The sequence below is a fragment of the Rhamphochromis longiceps genome, linkage group LG12 (genome assembly GCF_057381845.1).
Source record: "Rhamphochromis longiceps isolate RC_006_pf linkage group LG12, R_longiceps_female_GT1.1, whole genome shotgun sequence".
NCBI classification, from domain to species: domain Eukaryota; kingdom Metazoa; phylum Chordata; class Actinopteri; order Cichliformes; family Cichlidae; genus Rhamphochromis; species Rhamphochromis longiceps.
The window spans coordinates 38944539-38968948 of NC_140568.1; the positions used below are offsets into that span (position 1 = coordinate 38944539).

At 37.7% G+C, this 24410-nt stretch overlaps 1 protein-coding gene across 1 annotated transcript in view; it reads right to left on the bottom strand.

The window, feature by feature from the left end:
* ksr2 (kinase suppressor of ras 2) overlaps window positions 1-24410 on the bottom strand; it is a 109120-nt gene that overhangs the window by 19429 nt on the left and 65281 nt on the right. The window contains exons 7-14 of the mRNA XM_085426268.1: window positions 13229-13298; window positions 11923-12006; window positions 11497-11582; window positions 10470-10490; window positions 10074-10183; window positions 7125-7293; window positions 6656-6697; window positions 2208-2277 (exon numbers count right to left, since the gene is read on the bottom strand). Of these exons, the coding sequence (XP_085282394.1) occupies window positions 2208-2277; window positions 6656-6697; window positions 7125-7293; window positions 10074-10183; window positions 10470-10490; window positions 11497-11582; window positions 11923-12006; window positions 13229-13298 (652 nt within the window). The remainder of the gene's footprint in view (window positions 1-2207; window positions 2278-6655; window positions 6698-7124; window positions 7294-10073; window positions 10184-10469; window positions 10491-11496; window positions 11583-11922; window positions 12007-13228; window positions 13299-24410) is intronic.

Sequence of the window (24410 nt, forward strand, 5' to 3'; positions counted from 1 at the left end):
CCCAGGCGTGTCCATTGTCACCTACAGCCACTCACATGACATAAATGAACCCGTTTCCCTTATTCCACTCAACCCCCACTGTCCACATAATCGTCTGTGTAACATCAGTGTATAACTCCCCACATTCTATGGTATATTAACACTTGTTCGCAGAGCAACCCTTGACTGAAAAGACCATAGGTGAGGCAGCATATAAAATAATGTGATTCCTGTGGCGCCAAGGGCTGCTACCACCGGTTCGATCTCTGCTCTAATGAGGGAATCCTGCAGGGCGTTCGGGTCTAAAACAGGCCCTCATTAACCCTGAGATGAAGCTATTAAGGGCAAAGAAATCTGCCAGCTGCCACTGTAAGAGCATACAAAGAAGGGACAGGAGGGGCGATAGCATTAATTAAATCAGAAGAATGTGGGTTTTTTAACCACGCTTATGCATTCCCATTTGTCAAAAAGGCAGGGAACGATGAACGGGAGTGAGAAAGGGGAAAAATGGAGAAAAGGTTGCCAAAGATATGGGTTTTTAAATGAGTTTTCTCTTGCTCTTTTCTCAAGAGATTCATGATTCCTAAATATTTAGCTGTATGTGAATGCCCAAATCAAGAATAAATACAGATATATTATATGTTAAGAATCTAAGGTAAATTATGATGCATTTATTGACTGAAACTAATGGAGAATTTTTTTGGGGGGCATTCAGGTCAGAGTGTGCAGCCTTATGAGTCAGCTAGCATTTCTCAGTAGTAGTTGTACATTTTGTTTTCTTAATTTACTGTGGTTCATGCCTTTTCATAACTTCCTACAAGCTGGCTCTGGTAGAATTTGTTCCCAAGTTATGAACATATTTCTATGAAAAGCAAAAATAAAATACAATGTCTCAAACCTTGAATGGTTAATATTGGGGGAACAGGTAATGACTCTTATCTATTTCCCCAAGAGAGAGTACAAGGGGCTTTTCTTTGTCATTTAATTAGTGTTTTATATACAGTCTCCTGCTGCTCTGATTTCAATAAATGTTAAAACCCCGTTTTTCTTGTTGACAAACTAATATCAAGTCTTTTAGTTCTTAGCTGTCACAGTCACATGGGTGTTGTTAATTGTTAAAAGCCTAATAACAAAATAGTTGGCTTTTCATTGTGGGCTGTACACACTTTCCTTTCCTGTATACCCTTTTGGCTGTGAATAAATTCAGTCTATTAGTCTCAATAAAAATGAATATTTTGTCCTCAGTGAGATGACAAATTTTGCCAGCTGCAACTCATTCACAATCAGCCCCGGAGTGTACACAGAGACCAGTATAACAACAAAACAAAACTCATATGCATGCATTTGGAGCACCTTGTGAAAAACTGACAGTGAAGCTTTACAGCTCAACGCCTGAATGTGGTTTCAAGATACAGAAAACAATATTTCGCATCACATTATAATGATTATGGTAATGAATGTAATGCTAAATGCTAAACTATCCCAAACATGGAGTCTATTGTTATGTATGCATGCCATTATTTTTGTATGATTCCTATTATTTCCAGACTTTGCCTTCCTGTTTTTTAATCTCAAATCTGGCAGCTGCTATATAAATGAGGCATGATGACATCAAAGACAGCTTGTACATGTACAGCCCCGTACCTCAGTGTAAAAGTCATACTTTCGATTTTTTCCCAGTCTTACTACCATGTTGATTTTTTTTTAAATATAATTATTTGTTCTTGATGAATCTACTCCAGTCTTTCAGCATGACCTGTATTTCATCACAACTGATCATCTTCCTATAGATTCTTGCCCCGTTTCATGCGATATATTGAGATCTGATTTAATTAACATCTGGGTCGAGAGGCATCTCATCACTAATCCTTCTCTTCCGGTTGTCTTCCTATGACCACTGGCTTCCTCAAAGAGCTAGTGAAAATCCACTTGGCATCCCAAGTGTAGCGTGAACTAAAGGCCATGCTAACATTAGTCTCTGAGTAATCATCATGTCGTCCCTCGCATTGAAATTGCCACCCAAATATCTGTGCTCCAATAAGTTCAACTTGGCCTCTGACCAACTACCCCAGAGAGAAAGGGGGAAGAGGGGAGGAGGAGAAGGAGAGAAAGCATGCAGATGAGGAAAAGGCTGACTGACAGAGAGAAAAGATGATCGGTAGTACTTTCTTTCTTTAAATGTATTCATGCGGTTCTACTGAACTATTTCTGTCATTGATTTTACTTACCCTGGTTCAGAAAGAACGGGATGCAGAATGACCTGCGGAGCTCGGCTGGGAGGAGCCTCGGGAGCAACATCTGGAAGCATTCGAGTTACAACACATCAAATTAATGAATTGAAACAAAACTGCATTCATTAAAAGTCATTATTAACATTGGTGGTGCTGCTTATCATAGAAAAGCTAGGGAACACCAGCTACAACAGAGCCACAGTGGTGACCGAAATACCAGCTGTGTCAAAACTGTGATACTATTAAACAAGGCAAGAGTTTTTCTTTCCCAGTAAAATGCAGTAGTAGCAATGCTATCATCATTGTAAGCCTTCTGTTTTCAGCTATCATTGCTAACTATCATAATGGAAGAAGGAATACTATTATTCCAACTGTTGTTGTGATTTGGCGCTATATAAATAAAACTGAATTGAATTGAATTATGGTGTAATATCCTACTTAATGACACAAGGTAACTCTTCCTACTATACTTTGGAAAAAATAATTAAAGCATGATGTCATCTACCATAGGGCTAATCCTGTGGCATTGCTATGAATAGGTGAAATCTGATGCCAAATTATAAATTAACTCCCATTAACCTCTCCCATTAAACAGGATTTGAAGACTTCCAGGGTGCCTGTGAGTACATGGAAATTTTCAAACACACTTGGCATCTACAATACTTATTCACACAATGAAATTATGACCTTCATTATGTCAACAAAGAGACAGACTGCCATTCTGTTTAAAGAGCACCTAAAAAAACTATGACTTTATAGATTCTAAATGTTTACACAGAATTTTTTCTTTGTGTGTAAAAGCTGTCTATAATGATATGCAGTGAATTGTGACACAAATTATGAAAGGCAACACGAATTCTGAAACTCTCACATAAATACATTCTCCTTTTACATGCTCGCACTGTCATTTTTATATCATTTTCTTTTTAATTCTCACATTCACCCCTTTTACTTATATATTTCAATGCACATATTCATACATTTTTATTCTGACATTTTTATATTTTTCCTCATATGTAGTTCTCATGCACATTAATTTAATATGCATTTAATTCTATAAAGGATATGTGGACGTAAGAAGAAAAAGTGTAATTTATTTGTGTCTAACAAAAGAATACACTAGATGCTTAAAAGCACTGGACCACCTACATATGACATCGACAGGAATTGTCTAGTCATGCAAATGCATATTTAGTCAGCAGAGCTTGACGAGATTGGAATGTAACTTTACGTGATCTATCACTTCTTGGCTAGGTTCCTATAGTTCCTAAATGCTTTGCAATAATACCACTTATAGTTCCAAATGGAAGAAATTTCATGAACTGACTTCTTGCTCAAATTCAACACAATCTTTAGAATCTTTATTAGACCCATTCTTCTGTTTGCAAAGGCAGATTGTATGACTAGGTGCTCGGTTTTATACACCTGTGGAAACTGGGGACTCCAAACACAAGAAACAAGGAATACAGTGGAAATGGCATGCAGGTCATCCAATAAGAATTTACAGATTAAAAGATGAGCTGAGTATAGATCGGTTATCACGTTGAGTTATTTTTTTACTCTAGGTGATTGGTTGCTACATTGGCCTAAGCAAAGCTGACTTATTTTATTTTAGGTTCTTCATATATAAGATGTATTTTTTTGCAGGCATATGTTTGTCCTCCTACAATAAGAAAAAAAACTATGTGATCAGCTAATGAAAATTACATGTTCTCTAACTATGGCTAAATAAGCAATACTGTGATAAACAAAACAGCAGTAAAGACATTTTTTAACATTTACACTTACATTTTATTATATCCAGGCTACTGACTATAAGGACAACACAGGTTCAGTGGGGCATGTGCAGAAGATTGACACTCATATCCATCTTCAGACAGTTTCACCAGTTCAACAGCTGCCTTCCTACCAGACTGTACTCCAGATTGTGGTTACTCCTCATCACTTGAGTGTGAGAGTTATTCATTCAAACTTCTGCCTTGAACCATCAAAGCTGTATCTCACCCAAATACAGCAGCACTTACAAAGCAGGTTCCTTTAGCCAGCAGCTAGTATGCTCATTGGAAATCAGCCCTTCTAGTTTCCAGCCTTCGATGTCATCATTTGGATGTACAACTTCAGTAGTTTTAACTCTGGCACTCACATCTCAAACTAGCTCAAGTTCACACTGCCAGACTCCATTAAATAAAATTGCTTTGACAGTTTGATTTTTAAAATCAAGGATAATTTTTTAAGATGCATTATTAAACTTCATTGCAGTATTTTTCATCATAAAAAAGCTTCCCACCATAAATTTGTAGGAAATTTGCATGTATTTATTGTTAACATATGACTACAGGAATAAAATTATTTTTCCCCACATTAATGGTGTAGATTTAATTGCAATGTTTGATTTGTCATCATTATGCTGTAATGTTTAGCAGTCAAATATGACTATTTTACTGCTGCAAAAGCCTTTAGGCAGATACTTCATGATACTGAAAACCATAATCAAAGGCATTAGAATATTTTTGGAGGAAGCAGTATACTTACGATAAACACAAATAGAGCAACAAAAAATACATTTGTGTATAAAATAAAATGAAGCCATAAATGGCTTACAGAATTAAAAAGATAAATCCCCAAACATATATTCCTATCACAACTTTAAAGTACCGTGAAATTGATGACAATCTTTGAAAAATGAAAAATCAAGCTGCATCTAAGATCTGGATCTTTGTCTGGTTTTCAGAAGTCACTAGAAAATGAATTCATCTAAGCATAGGGCCCTAATGTATTGATAGCGTCTGTATTTCTTGAACCATGAGATTCTCTGGGAATATGTAGCACCTATCTGCTCAATACATTTTAATACATGAATGTAATTTCAGTTGCTACTTAATTCTTGTCAGAGACCTGTATTCGTTAAATTGAATGTGTGTATCTGAGAACAAAGAATGTATAAGCATGGGAGTCCAAAGACTCATACGTAAGAGGTAAAACTATGTATGTATTGAAATGAGAAATATATATATATATATATATATATGTAATTATGAGTCAAAATATATGCATGTGAAAGGAGATTGAAAGTAGCTACAAGCAGAATCTACACATACAATATGTAAACGGAGAATGTGTGTATGTAAGTGTGACAATTTATAAATATGAAAGGGAAATGGAAATATGTGCGAGTGAAGATTTATGCATGTGAAAAGAGAATATCTTGATGTGAGAGCATCAGAATGGCTTATATGGGCTCTTGTATCAAATGCTATATCTAAAGTTATATCCAGCATTTATTTTTCAACTCATCTGCTGTTTTCACTTAAATGCTTCGAAGATAGCTCTACAACCAAACTTTCTGACATTCTAATAGTGGTGATAACACCATATTCTGCTGTATGAAGCACATAGAAAATAGTTTGCATAACGTGTTATACTGGTGGAGATGTGAACAGGTTGGATTCTCCCAACTATTTTTTGCAAGCATTGATCTTCAACATGCAAGACAGAGTAAGGTCAGCTGTGCTGTTGTATCCACCTCTGAAAGACATCAGAGGATTCACTGCTAGACTTGTTGTCTGTATTGGCACACTTTGTCATTTTTTTTTTAATGCAAAAACACAAAGAGTGAGCCACAGAAACTGTTCTCTTTGTAGCATGGTGCATTATAAGCTGGCACCATCTCCTCACAGCGAGGGACATGTTTTTATTTTCTGTGTGGAGTCTGCACTGATGTTGTTGTGGATTTGCTCCAAAGACCTGCAAGCCAACAGGGCTGAAAGCTCTAAACTGTCCAGTGTTGGGAATCGGAGGCCCTCATATAATGATATCGGTGATCCATTTGATATAATGTCAAATTTTGTGTATCCCATGCCAGCAGAATCTCTGCAGATATATACTCAACCCCACCAAAGTGAACACTTGTATGAAGACCACATATTACTACATTTTTGTAGTCTTTTCAGAATAAGAGAGAGCAGTAAATTTGAGATGACTAAGACATTACATCCATGTATAGATTTTTTTGATTGATGGTGAACAGTAAGAAGTAGATGTGTTGTTACATAGTTTATAAAGGTAGCTGAAGTAAAGAGCATGTGTGGCAACAATAATCAGAACATGCTGCAGCTTGCTGAGCACTATAATTATGCATTTCCAAAAATCTGTCTCTTCAGATTTCACTCTTTACCTAACACCACTCCAGCTTGTCTCAGCTATAATAACCTGCCAAATGAGCAAAGACTGTATGGTACCAGTGTGGGCAAGAGCAAAGCGTCTGGATATTGACAAATCATTAGGAAGCCCAAATGAGACAGCATGAGTGGGTGTAGAGATTTTTCAAGCAGGCCAAGGTGAGGGGATGAAAACCACCAACAACATCAAAAGGGCCCTCCTTACTCATCCTTGGCTAGATGCAATGCATTATAGGAAGGGGAAATAATCAATTTTGAGGTACTTACCGGGGAATATGAACTGTTGCTTGTATTTGAAATAACTGGAGGCTGTGGAAGGCAACAAGAAGAGCTAGAGTTTGATAAAAGTTGGGTAGACTGTCCAAGTTCACATGGCAATTTGTTAGTTTAGTATTCAAAGTCAAATTAGTTTGAACCAATCTATGTTGCAATATCTATTTATTTGAGTTCATAATTTCAACTCAAGGTTCGGTTCTCAATCCCTTCTTTGGCATTTTATTTACTTTTAGCAAAGGAAAATGCTTCTATGAGAAAAAGAAATTAGCTCACAGTTGCAATTACTTAATTTTGCTTCAGCTCTGACATTCACTTCAGTCATTAGCATAATTCTTGCATTGCCAAATGCTAAGCTAAAACAGCCAACATACCTTCTTTTAGCATTGTTATTGTGGGCATGCACCAAATGCACCAAACTTTTAGAGGGGAATAGGAATTATATGTGTATTAAATAAAATACCTGTTAAGTTGAACTGTTTCTGTTGCCTTGCTGACTGTGGGGAGGGGTGCAGAGGGGAGGGTGGCGTGGCACTGCTGGGCAATGGAGGAGCTGGGGAGGAAGGAGTGGAGGAGGTGGTGGATGAGGGGTTACTGCTGGAGTCCGGTTGGTATGGGACTGGGATGTGATCCTGAGAAGAGACAGAACAGATAAAGATAAGCATAGGCTTTATTCAGACTTAAGTATTTGTAATTTTAAGGTGAATTTATAGAGTCAAATTTACTAAGTGGGGGCAAATTAGCGTGAGGCTGCAATCGCTAAAAATGCCCCCATGAGAGACGATAGCTCTGTGGTTGCTCTACGAACAATGAGCTCATTTAAACCACAGTTGAGGTAATGACCAATGTAATCTACCAAGAGCAGCAAAAATTAATGGAACAAAAATAAGCAGAGCCGATGAGGGAAAGAGTAATGTACTAACCAAAATAATATAGTGTGAGTGCAGGTTGCACACGTGTTTCTCTCTGGAAACAGCATGGCAATTAAGATAAACAAGAGGCAGTTGAAGAGGAATCAATGTTTTTGGCAAACTCTGTGGTTAGAAGTTTCCAGGGACAGTATGAGTGTATATATGTGTGTCATCGCTGGGTAAATCTGACAACTCGGGTGAAGCACACGATTTATCAAGTGCATCGCTGCCTTACCGCAAACTCTTCTACTTAAAAAAATTGAAATGTGTGTGTTTGTGTGTGCGTGACTTGGGTGCATATTAAAGAAGTTGCTGTTTCATGCATCGTTTTTGTTTTCTCTACACAGCCAACTTAAAATTTTGTAAGATTAGACATTCATATAACACACGCAAGTCCCTTTCAGCCCCATTAACTGTTGTTTGGCATTAATTGTAGACATGCAATAGATCCCATGAAGATCTAAAACAACACGTGGCTATAAGTGTGTGCGATGCAGAGAAATACAACACACACAGAAACTGTTTTTATTGTGAGTTTCTCTCCAGAAATGTGACCTAAATCTCCAAAACTGCAATGTACAATGTTGCAATCTGCAATGAGGCTGTCCACACCTTTCAGTTGCACAATTGACACTGCACATATTTAATAAACACCAACTGTAGCTTTTAAAATCACTAAAAGAGAGTTTTATACTGACACAGTTACCAAATCTGGCCCTCAGTTTGTTAATTGTAAAAGGCTCTCACTCTGCTTTATTGTTGAACTCTCTCTCCGTCTAACTTGGAGCCTCTAGACTGATTTTCTACCTTCAAGGCAGAACTTTTTATTCATTTCAGTACAAAGTAAACATCAGAGACTTGGAACTTGCCTGGCAGATGTAATCCATCACAATGAGAAATGTAGTCAACTTTACTTTTCTGTAAAATGTTTCTCATCTTCTCATCTTATTCTCATCACATCAGATCAGTTCTTCAGCCGAAGATTTTGCAAAAATCATTTCAGATCTAGATGACAGCCCCTGACTAGACTCCATCTAGTTTAAATTCAAATAGTTACTTAATATAATCATTTCATACTGACGTCTAGTCATCCAAAGACTTGGGTGTAGCATTTTATTCATTCAAATAATTCAATTCATTTAATTTTCAGTGAAGTTCTTCCTGACTTTACAGACTTAAAATCAATTTAGAAATTAAACAATTTAGAAATTTTATCCAGAAAGCAAGCAAAAAAAAAAAGAAGTACCTGATATTGATGAAAAATAGACAATATTTTTTTGTTCAGCAGCCAACTGTTAAATCTCAGGTGCCCTTGAAATGCACCAACACGTAGAGATTTCAAACTGTTATCCAAAGAGAAAACACCAGACAAAAATTAGGCTTTTCAATATGATGGATCATCTTCCTCAAGCAAATTTATATAGTTTCTGCTACTTGATTTTGAAAGCGCACTGGATAGAGAGAAATCAATGGCTGCCTGGAAGGTGGTAAAGCAACCTGAAGAGTTAGGGAATACTTTGTAAAAACAAAAAGAAAAATAAATCAGAGCATCTGTAGTTTGTAACAAATGATCAAAGTCTATTGTATAAGCAATATAACAATCAATCAAATGCAAGTTAGATTTTAGGAAGATATCATCATCTCCTGCAGAAAAAGATTAACTCTGAAAAATTATATTAAAAAGTAAAGATAGTATCAATGTGGTATGTGCAGCTCAACTGGTGCACAGCAGATTGTGCACTGCCATATATTTTGATACCTAACGTCATTAATTTAAATTATGATAGAACCACAGTTTGAATTTGCAATTTGAAAGAAACATACAAACAAGAAAACTAAATGAATTTAGTTTCTAATTCTTTAAGTAATTATGATACGAACATGAAATAAAATCCAGGGGTTAAATGGTTATTTTTTAATTATAATCACTCCACAAGATAATTGTTCCTAATAAACTTTAAATTACATTTATCACATCTGAAGAAATTAACAGAATTTAGTGATACCACCATTTTACTTTACTTAAGAATATTTCAAAGTTTATAACCAAGATTTGAGTTTTGGAAAAGTGAATCCATGAGAAACACAAAAAATATGTGTGTTGACAAAACTAACACACTCCAGTTTCTGAAAACCTCAAACTGTTAGACAAAGGCATACATAAAAGCTGTGGCTTACTCACATGTTCACACCTGCCCATTATTTCCTAACAAGCGTGTTTGTTTCACAGTCTTTCCAGCATGGTGTTACCACCATGGGAATTTAGTGATAAACTTTTTTCTCTGGAACTGAGCTGAATTTGATAGATGTGCTGGCTGTAAAATATCCAGTGTAGGAAAACAAATCCATCTGTGTAAACATCAATATTGCTGAAGATATTTTCGTATGGTTTCCTGATTCCAAATACACAATGACTCACAAAGCTCCCAAAAATAAATGAAAGCGATATGTAGGACAAGAAATATGCAGATTGTAATACACGGTTTATTTTTTACCCTTACCTTGTTGATTTTGTTGGTTTTGGGGAGCGTCTGACTGATGTGCAGGTCTGTGTACCTGAGCGGGTTGTTGATGTCACATGGCACTGATTCAGTCCGTACCAGACGAGCTACTGCAGAAAGAAAAAAAGCATAAAGGAACAATGAAGCACTACGGGAGATTGACATTAAACAATAATTGCCTAACAGCTTTAGGAAAATTAGACAAATTCTTTATCAGACACAGCTTTTAATGTGAAAAAAATGAACAAACTGCCTCTCCTTTAACACCATCCATCTTTTATCACACACACACACACACACACTGTTAAAACAAATTTCCTTAAGCAAACTATGTCATTAATAAACTGTCATTTTCTCTTACGAAGGCAGAGAAGACATCTAATTAGTGCTCTTTACCTTGAGTTGTTCCTTGATGATCTTATTTTGAGAAGAAGGAAGGCAGAGAGAGGACAAAAGAAAAAAAAGAATCTTAATTCTCATTGCAGATAATAGGAATTTCTTCAGTGCTGTCTGTGTCAGTATAAACAGCTTATGATGCACATTTGTCAAACCTATATGGCTTAATTAATCAGGAGATAGCCTATACCTGCAGAAGCAGTTTCACTTTTACAAATGAAAGCTGAAAAAATATATAACTTCATTTGCTCAATGGAATCAGATATGTCCAAATTTAGTTAATCACAAGAGCTGTAGAGCCATGCCTTTGGGTTGCCTAAAACAAATGAGAGCTAGATAGCTTCACAAGGCTTGACAAAGGCATTAATCCTGGCTGAGCTGGCTAATAGTTAGGCCTCCCGTACTCTCACACAACGGTTTTAGAAGTCTTGTTAACCATTTATTTATTGCTTAATTATCTGTTAAACATAATAAAATAAAAACTAATAGTCAACAAGTGTAAAATAACGTCTTGATGCATGCTCAATCATCCAGATAAGTAAATCCCAAAAGGTTGATTCTGTTCATCTGGACGTCACGTTTTCAGTGGGACAAATGTTTCGTCACTCATCCAAGTGACTGACTTTACAACAATGGGCTGTAAAGTCAGTTCCTTGATCATTAATATGCAAATTCTCATGGCCATTGATCAACAACTACTGATCAAAGCCCATTGATCAATGGCCATGAGTACCATTCACAGAGAGTTGGGGAATGGCTGCAATCACAGCATTGTAAGATGGCAAAAGATGTACCCTTAGGCCCCCTCCTGGATTCAGAGATGGCCCTTCCTTTTTCACATAAATGGCCTCCTTGACTCCACGCTCAAACCTGGAATGCTTTCGCCATCTTACAATGCTGACAACTCTCTTTAAATGGTACTCATTGCCATTGATCAGTGATTTTTGATCAATGATCAACAAAATGTGAAAGTCCGTCAATTTTGTATAAACATAATATCAACATTGGAAATTACATCAAAAAATACCTTTGAGGGATTCCCGTCCGCCTCGCTGAATGATCAGTAAATGGCAAGGTGGGGCTTCTTTGGTGCATTTGTTGTGGCACTTCAGCCTGAGTATGCACGAAACAGAAACTTGATTAGTGTGTGTTTTGTTGTTATGTGGTGTTTATTACACAGCAATAACACCTATGCAAAGTGGGTGGAAAAAGAGACAGATGCAAATTGGAAATTTATTCAAGTAAGCTGAAAACAAAAGGGGTCACTGATGTGTGTCATGTCGAAAAACAATCAAAAGAGACAAAGAGATATAATTGAAAAACAAGCGGGATGGCACACTAATTAAACAAAGTAATGACAGGAATATAAGCGAATGTGTGCGATTAGATATTAATTACTAATGTGGACACTGACAACAATGGGTACTCAGCGCTGACCAGTACTGATACCTACTTGCAGTTTTTACATTTCAGTCCAAACAACATTCCCTTTCCACATACTATGCATGTCTGGGACATCCAGTATTTCGTGGAAAACCTACAAGCCAAAAGAAGAGAAAGTGAGATTCCGAAAAAGGGCATCGATTTTTCACTTGTTGCACATCTATATGACATGAAGGAGCTGAGGATTACAATGAGAGGAACACGGGTTCTGACCTTTTGCCTTTCATAACGTTCTCTCATTCTGACAGAAGGCTTTTGGCAAACATATCTCATTCCCTGCCTAACCTTTCTGCAAGGATAATAGATGCCTGAAGAAGCTACTCCTCTGAAAGTGTTTACCTTCCTAATCTCCCTCACCTCCTGATTTAATTTGTGGCCATTTCATTTTCATCTTCCAGTAACACTGTGCGAACGAATAGGCTGTATGGTTTTTACATCAATATAACAATCAGTTTGAGTAACGGGGGTTCACAGGCCTGTGTCGCTGCTGAGGATTCCAACACAGTCTCTTCTACAATAAACAAATCCACAATGTACTTTGGTACCAACAACCAATTCCCTTCACACACTAAGTGGTCTGAGCACATATGTGACTATTGGCTGATGCAATGCCAGCAGTGTGGCTGGCTAATGGCAGGTGACTAATGTAGTCTGACAGAATCAAAATCTCTTTATTATGCCAATCTTTTTCATCAACTGAAAGGCACAACTTACTCCAACCAACTCCACCTGACTGATTTCTTTAGTAGGCTGTCAACTATGAGTGATAATATGAAATTAAGAGCCGATTCTGCTTAAAAAAATTTATCTTTCAGCACAGGAGAGGCTCTAAAGTGGTGGGTTATTCACTACTTTCCTAAATACATTTATCATAACATGCCAACAATATGATCAAGGGCACACTTCTGAAAACTGCAAACTGACATCAAGGAGGCTGCTGGATGGAATAATGGTATTTCTTAAAACCATTAATCACCTTAATCTTCAAATAACAGCTATATACATTACATTTGTGCTCAGTTTGGCTCCGTATAAAGATGCTTAGAGCTCCTCTTTCCACCTCACAGACTTTCAACAGGAAAAACACCCACGATCTCGAGGTTGCTAAAATCCTCCAACTAATACTGTAGCTATTGTTTTACTTTTTAGATCATAAGCACCCTGCTTGGAGTCAAGCAGGGTGAGAGTGAGAAAGAAAACTGAGTAAGTTACACAAGAAGCCCTTTTTAATTGGACTGCCATTCTATCACAGATGTGAGCATATGCACAGAAGGAACCTCATCCACACTCACCCACATATTTTCCTTTAGGCCTACCTGTGTTTTATTGAGTTTCCCAGATCTCGTCGGGGAATCTGTGGGGACCAGCGAGGCACTGAGAGAGTGTCTGGAGATAGAGTGGAAAGGAGAGGGCAGAGGCATGGTTTTTACTTTTTTAAGTCTGTCAGTATGTCTTTCAGAATTGACTAAATGTCTGGTATTGTGTATCACATTTAGCATGTATGGCATTTCAAGGAATAGACTGTTTTTGTAGCAACAAACTGATATTTTGGTGTCAGCTTTAATTAGCTGTAGAGAGTCAGGTTTAACAAAATGCTGTCCTTGTTATCAAGATAGAGTAGGTAGGTAGGTAGTAGAGGCTGAGGGAAAAAATCAATAGAGTATAGCGTCATGATATTTTGCATGGCAATATCTTATCGATATACTGACACAAAAAAATCCATATCTTATTATATAAATTGCAAATACAATTTGTTAGTACAAATGCTACAGAATGCTACTCTTGGCTGCTCCCTTATTCACAAGGGGTTATCACAGCAGGTAGTGATGCATGTTTGATTTAACAGAGTTTTACAATGGATGCTCTTAATGACACAATCCCAAATAAATTTGTGTCTCTTCCTGGGGGGTGTTCGCTTGTTAGGATAAATATAGTATTTAAACCACTACACCATAGATTAATAAAATCAATTAAAGTCCACCGGATGGCACTGTTAACTTTTTTCTATTAAGGTTAGCAGAGGTGACAATGTGCTGGATGAAGTTGGTAAAACAATATTATAGATTGGAGAAAGCCAAGGAAGCACCATCCATGCTTTAACAGGGACGAGACAAAGACGATGGATGTGACACATCGCATTTACAAAGTCAAATCTCCCACACCACCATCATATGATAACAATAGCCAAGGACACCAAAGCAAACTTTAAATCAGCTCAAGAAATATGCAGTGAGTATTAAATGAAAACTAGTTTCTACAAAACCTCCTTAGTCTAATAAGGATCTCACTTTTTCCATAAAAAAGGAAAACCTTATTGTATCAGTGGATAATTAGCGGGAAAACCTGGATTCAAAGCAGAAGAACAGCTGTGTAAATAAATGATAATCTGATTGTTCTACCAGTTTTCCAGACAATTTAAAAACAGGCAGAATGCTGATGGGGCACCATCTTTGTGTATGGGTGTAACAACAACTGATTTCCAAATACCTGTGTCTCTCAGATCCTTCATCATTATTGTGCCTATACCAAAAAACATCACTAACTCTGGAACGTTGCAATAATTTAATAATTTTGAGAACCTCTAATCCTGAAAAATACCCAAATTTAAAGTCTGTTTGATCTGAGCGCATACTGATGTCACTGACTGAAAATCCCTGAACAATCGTGGCTACTGAAATAGAGGTTAATAGACTGCATTACTTTTACCAAACTATGTATTAAGTTTCCATTTATTTGAATTTTGAAGGGTTTTTTTCTTGACAATATCATCCTGTCATTTTATTTAACTGATCCCAATTTTACTTTGAGTTGCCTTCTCCTTTTTTTTTTTTAATTAAAGAAATCGGGCTTTTCCTTGCAACTCCTTTCTCTCTCCTGTAGCTGTTGTAACCAGCCACATTTATTGCAGCACTGGCGCTATTTTCATTAATCCAGGTCTCATATAAACATAGGAAGTCCAAATAGGGGCTGGGGATGATAAACTCCCCCACTTTTACACTTTATGCTAGTTATATTCAGATTCTTTCTGAAAGATCCTGCGGCTTAGCTTTAGAGCCGCAAATAACTTTGGAAAAATTTTCTACTAGCAGTATTAACAGTCCATGGTTTACTGATGCCTGGAGCTGGCTTTGAATCTTGACTTCTGAAACCAGAAAAAGTTGAACAATGATGTTTTAACATCATCTTCAAATTCACTGGAGTCTGCAATTGGCATTTGAACACTGTTTGACACCGTGCTGACCTCCTTATTTTTGAGTGGCTGCTTTTCACTGGAAATTCTTCATCCTCAAAGGCCACCTCCAGTCCTGCCACAGAGTTAATCAAGTCAACACCACACAGGTGAGCCAGGTTATACGGCGGCCGCTCCATTTGTGCTCCCTCTTCTCCAATAGCTTATTCTTAAGCGGTCCAGGAGATGGATAGATATCCCCAGGGAATAGCAAGCAGATTGTAATGATCAGCACATTGCTCTGATGCACTTTGTGTTATATTTTAGCATATTACTTTTTCCCGTTGTTTATGGAAAACAAAGGTTTGTGGCCAAGGCATGCTCTCCATATCCAACACTCTTAGCTCCTTTTAATTGATGGCCGACTGTACTAAGTATATAACAGCTGTAACCACATGAAACAGTATTACCGCAAACTTGAAATTGTTGTAATAGATTAAAACATACTGATGATTAAAAATAAACCAGTAGAATCACAACCAGAACTGATCCCCCTGTAACAATCTTAGCATCTGTACTGCACTGTGCTGAGATTTTTAACTGTCTTGAATGTTTTCCATGTGTGAATAATCTCTTGTAGAGGGGTGGACTTCAAATTGCTTGGTTTTATAATCCTTCTCAGACTGAGAAGCAGCAATAATTGCTTCATTGATCAGAAACCATTGCTGATACAGTTCCTCCTTAGCTTCACAGGCATCTGAATGCTCCTCGACATCCTCCAGTGCCTCCACAGGTCTGCATTCAGTGAAATTAGACTAGACTAATGCAAACACTTTAGTTTGTCAGGTGCATGCCAAATTTATGACACGTTTTATCAACAGCGTTATTCAGTTGGTCTGTTTGATAGACTGATAAAACAGGTACTGACAAAGTCTGCTTTTGGAGATACAATTTCCAATTGAAAAAGCAATAAATTGCAATATATGTTATTTCAATACTTAGTATATTGCAAAAAATTTTAAACTGCAATAATATTTTATTGTGCATTAATGATAAAACCATATTGTGGAGTCTCTGGTGATTCCCACTTTAAGCTCGATTGGTATCTATGTAGGCAGGTAAAGTAAATAAACAGATGAGTATATGAATAGGTATAAATAATAAGTATTGTATGAAACGAGCGAGACTACACAATGTAATACATAATAAAAAACTTCTCTCTAATGCCCGTTGCAACCTTTTGGGATGAAAACAGAATAAGCTGAATCAGTACCACCTGTTTGAATTGTTTGCTGTAGATATCCCTTGATAGCCAAGCTACTTTAGTGTTATCTGTAATCTATTATAAAGAATTCTGGCTTAAAAAAGATTTTTACCACGAAAACCTTTCACATGGTCCATTAGTGCTTTCAGTAACTGAGCAGCCCGATTCATTCATAAGCCACCTCTTAATACCAGGTGAAAACAGCATCCAACACTGAATTGCCTGTGAAGGCGGCTGGATGTGGTAGATATGCATTGAGATGATAGCACACTCTAAAGATGTGCTGGCTGCAATAATTCAGTAAGAAAAGAGCAATGCTGAAAAATGCTGACATAGTCAAGGGTCATGGTGGAAAAACCCATAATAAAAGCTCATTTTTGGGTGTTATTTCAATTTCTGCAGAAACTGCACTACCACAAGTCCACAGGTAATTTTCAGTTACACTTTTACCAAAAAAATTAAGAGGAAAACATATCAAAAAAGCCATTATAACACTTACATATTTCTCAGAAGAGTCAATTTTTTTTTATTAAAGATGTTATGTATGTTATGATAGGAATGCTAGCTAGAGCAGTCTAAAGCTGACAATAAGGAGCAGGCTGCAGATAGAAAGATGCATTTCTAATAATTATTTCTAATTTTCAATATTATTTTCACACTTGGCTCTAATAATTCAGCAATTATAAACATAAATCTGTCATAATGTGTCACAAATGTACATGTCCCACATTGGGAGAATAAATTTGTTTCATGAAAACACCACAACTGTATATATGCAGTATTTTGAGATTGTCAGTATACACAGTTTTATTTAAAATGACTCCCAGAAACTTTTGCACAACTGCAAATGCTTGTGCCACCAGAGCACGATGAATGCGAGTTTCAAAGCACTTCCATCTTTTATACTATTTATAGTTTCAATGCTCAACTTTTTATGCTCAACTGACTACCAGAATACACATAGTATTTATAGTTTCATAAAGATTTGGGTATCTACTATATAGCTAAGTTCATCCAGTCTTGCTAATAACACTTGCTAGCATTAGCGGATAACATAGCCCTACACCATCTCAGTCAAATACGGTCACTTTTGGCTTAAATAAAACCAACGTGGTGGTGATCAAATTTCTAACATTAAGGCATCCACATGGAGTTTTACAAAACTCTGTCCTTATCCATTCAAATCTAGTAAGGGTTTAAACATATTGGCATAAGCCTGATACCCAAGTCATTGGCATTGAAGCAAATTAAAGTAAAAAGAAGAAGAAAGTTTTATATTATGTTATTTTTTATAATGATTTATATTTACTAAATTACTAGGTTTTCTTTAAGTACATTAACAATTTTCTTAGATTTTTGTTACTCGAACAAGGCGTTTATCACACAAGTTTCTAAATGGCCTAATGTACTTTTAGTAACACTTTTTCAGCACGAGCGACTGGTGTTTGAAGTTTTAATAACTGCAAGTAAGAAAGATAAGGAATCTTATTTTTTTCATCTGTTGAAAGGCACAGTCAGTTCTATTAATTCATTACAAGGCAGCAAGTAATCAGCAGCTGTCGACAGTGCTAATGTCATGGCCCTGGTGCCTTGAGCATTTCCTGGTTCCTGAAACACCCTTCCTCCACTCCTCCTCCACTCTCTCCAGGGGCTTGGTGTCTTCTCTCCACACTCCGATGCATTGCTCAATTACACTCAATCAACCTGATAACTCAATATAAAGGGAACTGACATCATCTGCTTCTTGTCCCCTTTGTTGGCAACTGGCAGATGATTGGGCTTGTCAGTGGTGGGACCAGAGAGGTTTGTGTGTGGTTTTAACAGCGATGATTTTCTTTAACAAAAATCTTCTATGATCCTGGGACTCCTACAAGAGCAGGTAATGAGCATTTATGTCAAGAGAACACAATGAAGGCAGTCAAGTAAAAGCATAAGCTTAAGACATGACAGAATATTCTGTTTCAAATATGCTTTGCCCTCAACAAGCTGGTGCAGTTGGCTTGTGTCTACTAATGTTTTAATTTTTCAGTTTCACATTTGATTGTGATAAAATTAGGTATATATTAGATACAGATGAACTACATTAGCTTGAAATCCACAGGAACTGTCTCATGATAACAGCCCCCCTTTTACTGTTCAGAAGCTGATCATTTTAAAGGCAGATGCCCTGTTGGTGCTGCTTCAAATTCAACAAAATCTTTAATTACACAAAAATCAGTGGAAAAGCTTGACTCTTATATTCATTTTTGTTTTTTATGTTAAGAAATACATGGAATAAACATGACATGAGCCTCAGCAATGAACTACAGGTGGTTGGGTACACACCTTCATCTCTTTAACAAGGTAAACAGCTTTACTGACCCCTGCTGCTGGGTGGAATCGACAGGTGGCATGTGCAGCATGAGGTCGTTGTGTGGCTGCTATCACTTGTCTGGCTTCTTTCATACGACAATATGAGGTTGCTTGACTGTACTGTTATATATCAAATATATCAGCTGCTCTTGTATTGCTCCATAAGAACTTGCTATACCATTAAGTGTACTAACTTGCACCATGCCTGAGAACCATTATCTGCAACACTACTCCCCTGCTGCAGTTACAATGTCCTAATGATCCAGGTCGTAATAACCTAAAGTTTGTTTCAGCATTACAGTTTTTGTCCTGGTCTAATGTCACAACTAAACACGCATTTGTTACACTTAGAAGTAGTCGTGTTATCTCACTACGAATGAAGGTGAAATAAATGCAGTGGAGTTTTAAAGACTCACACACAAACAGAACATTTGATCAGTAAACAGAAAATTAAACTAATTAAAAACTGAAATTGAGCATCTGCGGAGGTGCCACCATATCGGTTTAACAGTCCGGGGAGGAACAACAAAGTTGAAGCAATTTGACAGGGGTAAAAGAGCACATGTCTGCGTACGTGGTCACACATGGGTGACATCTAGTCACCTGCCGAAACTATCAAAACTTTGAAAAATCCAAAACCATCATAGAAATATAAACTAGGGTCCATTCTTTCTAAGTGTTTGCTTGTGTGTGCTTGTGTGTGTGACAGATGAGCCTCCAGGAGCTGACAAACCCCAAGGCGCCAGACAACAGTGTCCTCCTCCATCTTCTCTTATTGGCCTCAGCCTAATTAAGCTGAGGCCTTCCGTCCCCCTCCTCCACTTGCTTGTCATATGACACGCGTCAGGCCATGGGGTTGAGCATGTGTGTGTGTGTGAGAGAGAGAGAGCCGATGTGTATGTGTGTGTCTATTTTTATGAAAGTTAAAAAGAAAAATCTAACTACACAGAATCGCAGGGATACGCGTTTCTCTTTGTCCGTGGGTTAAACAGATGGGGCGGGTGTGTGCATGTGTGCAGAGATAAAGAGACTGCTCAAGTCTAGGAGCCTACTTACAGCCAAATATAGTTTATTTGACGTTAGACTGAGATGCCTCTCTACCTGATTGACTGAACGCTAAACACTATTCTCCATAGAGAAGAAATTTGTACTGCGGGTAGAGGAGAGAAAAGTGAAGCGAGCGACAATTGAAAAACACAGAACACAAACAACATGAAAAAAAAAATCAGACACAAATTCTAATCATTCTCATTGTCAATGCTATTACCAAATCATCTCACCCACACCTACTCTCATCATTTTCAGAATTATCAAGGTCGAAGAGCTCAATGGACAGATTGCAGCACTTTGGCAGTTTGGATAAAAGCTTCAATCAAATGGTTGAATGCAATCAACGGCACACATAACTGGCACAGTACAATCAAGAGATAATCAATAGCTTACGTCTGGAATACCAAACAAATACAGCAGAACACACCATTAGAACAGACAGTTTCTATGAGAATGTGAAGCATGTTTAACAAGATAAGGGTCTGACATGAGGGTATACATACAACGGACTGGGCAGAGCAGCAGAAAAAGTCAACGGGACTGTAAAACTGTGTGGGTGTTTGCTGCATAATGTGCTGCATTATTGTACATGAGTGTTATAGGAGTGACATGTTGCACACTCCATCTTATTATTCTTATTGTTCCCCAAAAATTACACAGTTGAACAAAGTATTGTATTTGTTTGTGGAATAGCACAAGACATAAATGAAGGAAGGGGTGATATTTTTTTTTTCCTTTTCTATTCCCATGTGACAAAAAAAACCAAAAAACGAGGAACAGGAGAAAAGCAAGGTTGCACAGTTGCTATGACAACAGCAACACGCCGATCTGGCTTTTTTTTTCTTTGCAAATATACATATATATATATATGAGTGTGTGTGTTAACATCTTTGATAAACAAGAACACATAGATACATAACTGCAAATAGCATATATGCACATGCACAAAAGCTGTGATACACTGACAATAGCAATCACAACGCTGGAAAAACAGCAATTATCTTGAATGAAACAAGTATCTCAACACTGCCTTATAGATGGTGGGAGTCTTTTAAGATTGCCGGTTTAAGCATGCCAGTGAGGCAGAGGGAGGAGGGATGGGAGAACAGATGATGCCTGGAGGTCTTATGGCTCGGTAAAGACTTCCTCAGTTGGAGAACTCGAGCTTCTTGGAGCATGCAGACAAGCAACCCAACCAACAGGCACAGCATGTTTTAGTAGTGAGGCAAATCTTAGCCAACAAAAGGCTTTCAGGTTCCACCTTATGTCCCTATGCACACATGTTAAGGCCCATTGCTTTTGGAAAACACTGACAGCAACAGCTATTTATTGGAGTAAATACAAAAATTTGCTGAGCAAAGTGAGCCCTTATGCCCCCCCCACGTGCCACTCCATCTTATATAAAACTGAATAAACAAAGTAAATTAGGGGAATGCTTCTGTGGTGCACATATCACTCTGTAACTTAGGATAACTTTAGAGGCTTTTGTCAATTTCTCAAAATCGGTTGTTTTTGTTACATTATCCTGCTGGCTAGTTGTCTATTAAACCATTTTGTTTAGATTAGCTGAGCTGTCAGTGGGATCTTTTGTACACACAGTGTTAAGAAAGACTCCTCTGACTTGTGGCATTTCTTTCTAACACCTTTGAGCTAATATAAAGCAAGGATCAGTCTGACACTAACTAACCAGTGTTTATGGACCCATCTTCAGAGTTTCAGGGTAAGACCTCGATGAGAAAGTTTTAAGCCAGATTGAAAGTAAATTAGGTCCTGCTAACAAACTTTTACAGTCTGGAAAGCAGTTTTTACTTAGTAGTCTGATGGTACAGGACAAGACAATTAAATGAAAAGTTATTATATAGTCTTAACCTCTGGGTGGTCTTGGGTCGATTTGTGGCTATTTTCAAATTTTGATTACCTGCCATTTGCACTGTGTTGAATGGAATATAGCGAAAGTCTGCAAAAAAAAGTTTGGTCACATTTACTGTTAAAATTTCAGTATGACTTCCGGAAATTAGCTTCAGTGGCTAAGCTACAGACAAACTTACACTATTGGTCTTAGTGGTCGATTTGTGCCCCATTGAAACCCATTATAAACGCTATTTTTCACGGCAAAAAAATGACGGTCAAATCGATCGTGATCGGTTATGTTTCCGTTTCCGTTTGCAGTACTGGCCTTAGAGTTGTAATTTTTTTATTTGTCCACCGGGTGGCGCCCTTGCTCCACATTTGACCCCGGGCTGGAAAACAGCGGGCTGCTTAAACAGACCTGCGGGAAACGAAGCCTCATTTCCGGCGTGCAGCAGCGGCTTCGCCCGCTGATCGGGCGGGACCATTTTCGGCCCCTAGGACCGTTTGAGGGTGCTTTTTTTTTTTTTTTTTAATCAACAGGAAATGACGTATTTGTTGTGACGTGGTACCGGACGTGTGTGTTGGAAAAAGGGGTCCGACGCAACATGCCCCGGTCATCGTCGGGAGTTAACCCGGGAGGATGCACTGATTTCGGCCTAGAGGAGGAGCATTTGCCGCCTGGAGACCATTTTCTGGTCCTGAAAAAAAAAAAAAAGGCGATCGAAATGAAGGTTGGTGCCAATCTTTAGTCCATCTAAAGGCCTAATTATAATAACAATCAAATATTACTTCAAATGTTTTTTTTTTAAAATATTTCGTTTTGTTTTGGGGGGCTAAAAAAAACGGTGCGCTCATGTAATTAAACTGCGATTAAAAGGGTTAAAATCCGCGAAATGTAATTAAAACTTGACATGAATATTTCAAGGAGAAGTAGGTCTAAAAGATTGGCTAATTTAAAGTGGAAAAAAATATTAATATATAAATTTTTTATAGCACTTTTTATGGCGTGGTCGATTTGTGGCTCTAAGACCAATAGTGTATGCATTTTTCTAGGACCTCCCAGAGGTTAAACAACAAACAAACAAATAACAACAAACAGTAGGGGAGCATTGGTTGAGAGGCCAAAAACAGATACACATCCACACTTACAGCAAATTTTAGAATTGCCAGTTAACCTTGCATGTCTGCAGACTGTCAAAGAGAACATACACATGCAAAAAAAAAAAAATTGCAGTCAGGGAAACAAATATGTATTAGGGCAAAGGACAGTGCACTACTCTACCTTCTTTCAATGCTGTATTTATTTTTTTTATTAAAGTATTCTGATTTTGTGGTTTTGATCAAGAATAAGAACAATTGTTATAAAAATGTGGTTTAGTAAGTTTTACTAGCCACAAAGCAACAAAGTGATGACTCTCCAAGCCTGAGTCATCATGTCAACATCTGTCTTTTCAGTTTTATGTACTAATAGCTGTGTGTCTTTCCTAGAATACTGAACTGAGACCGACTAAACCGTTCTTCTTAGATAGCCAGTTTTCCTCACGCTGTTTTAATTTCAGTGGTTATTTAGAGCCCTTATCTATTTGCCAATTCTCAAAGGGACCTCCATTGTGGTACCACATTTGGTTGCTAGGAGATCTGTGATGCAACACGCAACTGCAAAGCATCTATGCAAGGTTAGGCAGAGTGGGTGACGTCATTGGCAAACATGTAGAATTAAAAAGAGTGAGTTGTGTACCAAGCACATGAACATTTAAGCCATTTATATCCACAAGCACACACTCTCAGACTCCCACACTCTCCATCCCTCCCTCTCTCGTTCTATCTTACTCACGCACAAATACACACATCAGTTTTGCAGCAGGCGTGTGTTTTGGTCCGTTGCCAGCGCTTGTACTGGATCTTCAAGTGGACACAAGGCATCATCACAAGCTAGGGAGTCTATCTAAGCCAACTGTGTGAACTCAAAACAGCCTGAGGCACTAGAGGTGAGCTGCCCATACAAAAATGTCCCTCTGTGGCTATCATAACTTTTCAGATTGGACAAACAATGACTTATCATACCACCTGGAGCGAGAACGAGAGCTCAAGAAAATGAACTCTCACTGGCATAGCCATTCTAATGTTTATTGCGTGTAGGTGTTTGGTTATATGTGGTGTACGTGTCAAAACGTCAGTAAATAGTTTCACTTTTTAGAAGCAAGAATTTTCCCCTTTTTTTCTTGTTTCTCTGTTTTTTTGAAGGGGCATCGGTGGATAATGAAGTTGCAGAAACCTGGGCACAAATGTTTGCTTGGCAAGAGCCACTTGCTTTTCAGTAATTAGACATAATTTCGAACGGGATAAACTAGTTCATCATCAAATCATTATAGAGAGCAATTTACCTCACTGGATAATGAAAAGAACCCATCACAATACAACTTCAAATGAAAAATAAAGCAGACTTTTATCTTTTTTTTTTCCCCATCAGGAAAACTTTCTGCAACAAGATAAAAAAAATAAAGTTCTTTAAACCAGCAATCACACTTACACTGCGCTCTCCGGGTCCAAAGAACCAACATTACACTTTCACAGCTGTTTGTTATGTTGGCAGTTCAGCTATCCTGGCGATAATGTGAGGTTAAAGGAGTTTATGCGCTAATAGAGCTTTTTCACAGCAGACATTTTGGCATACCATAGCATGAAAAGCACAGCTGTGATTAATACTATAAATGATGAGTGCCTTCCATTTAGGTGAGCCAATTCCAGAGTCCTAATAATGACCATGTTGGCATTGCTTTCTGACTCAGTTACTAAAACCCGACTGCTTTAA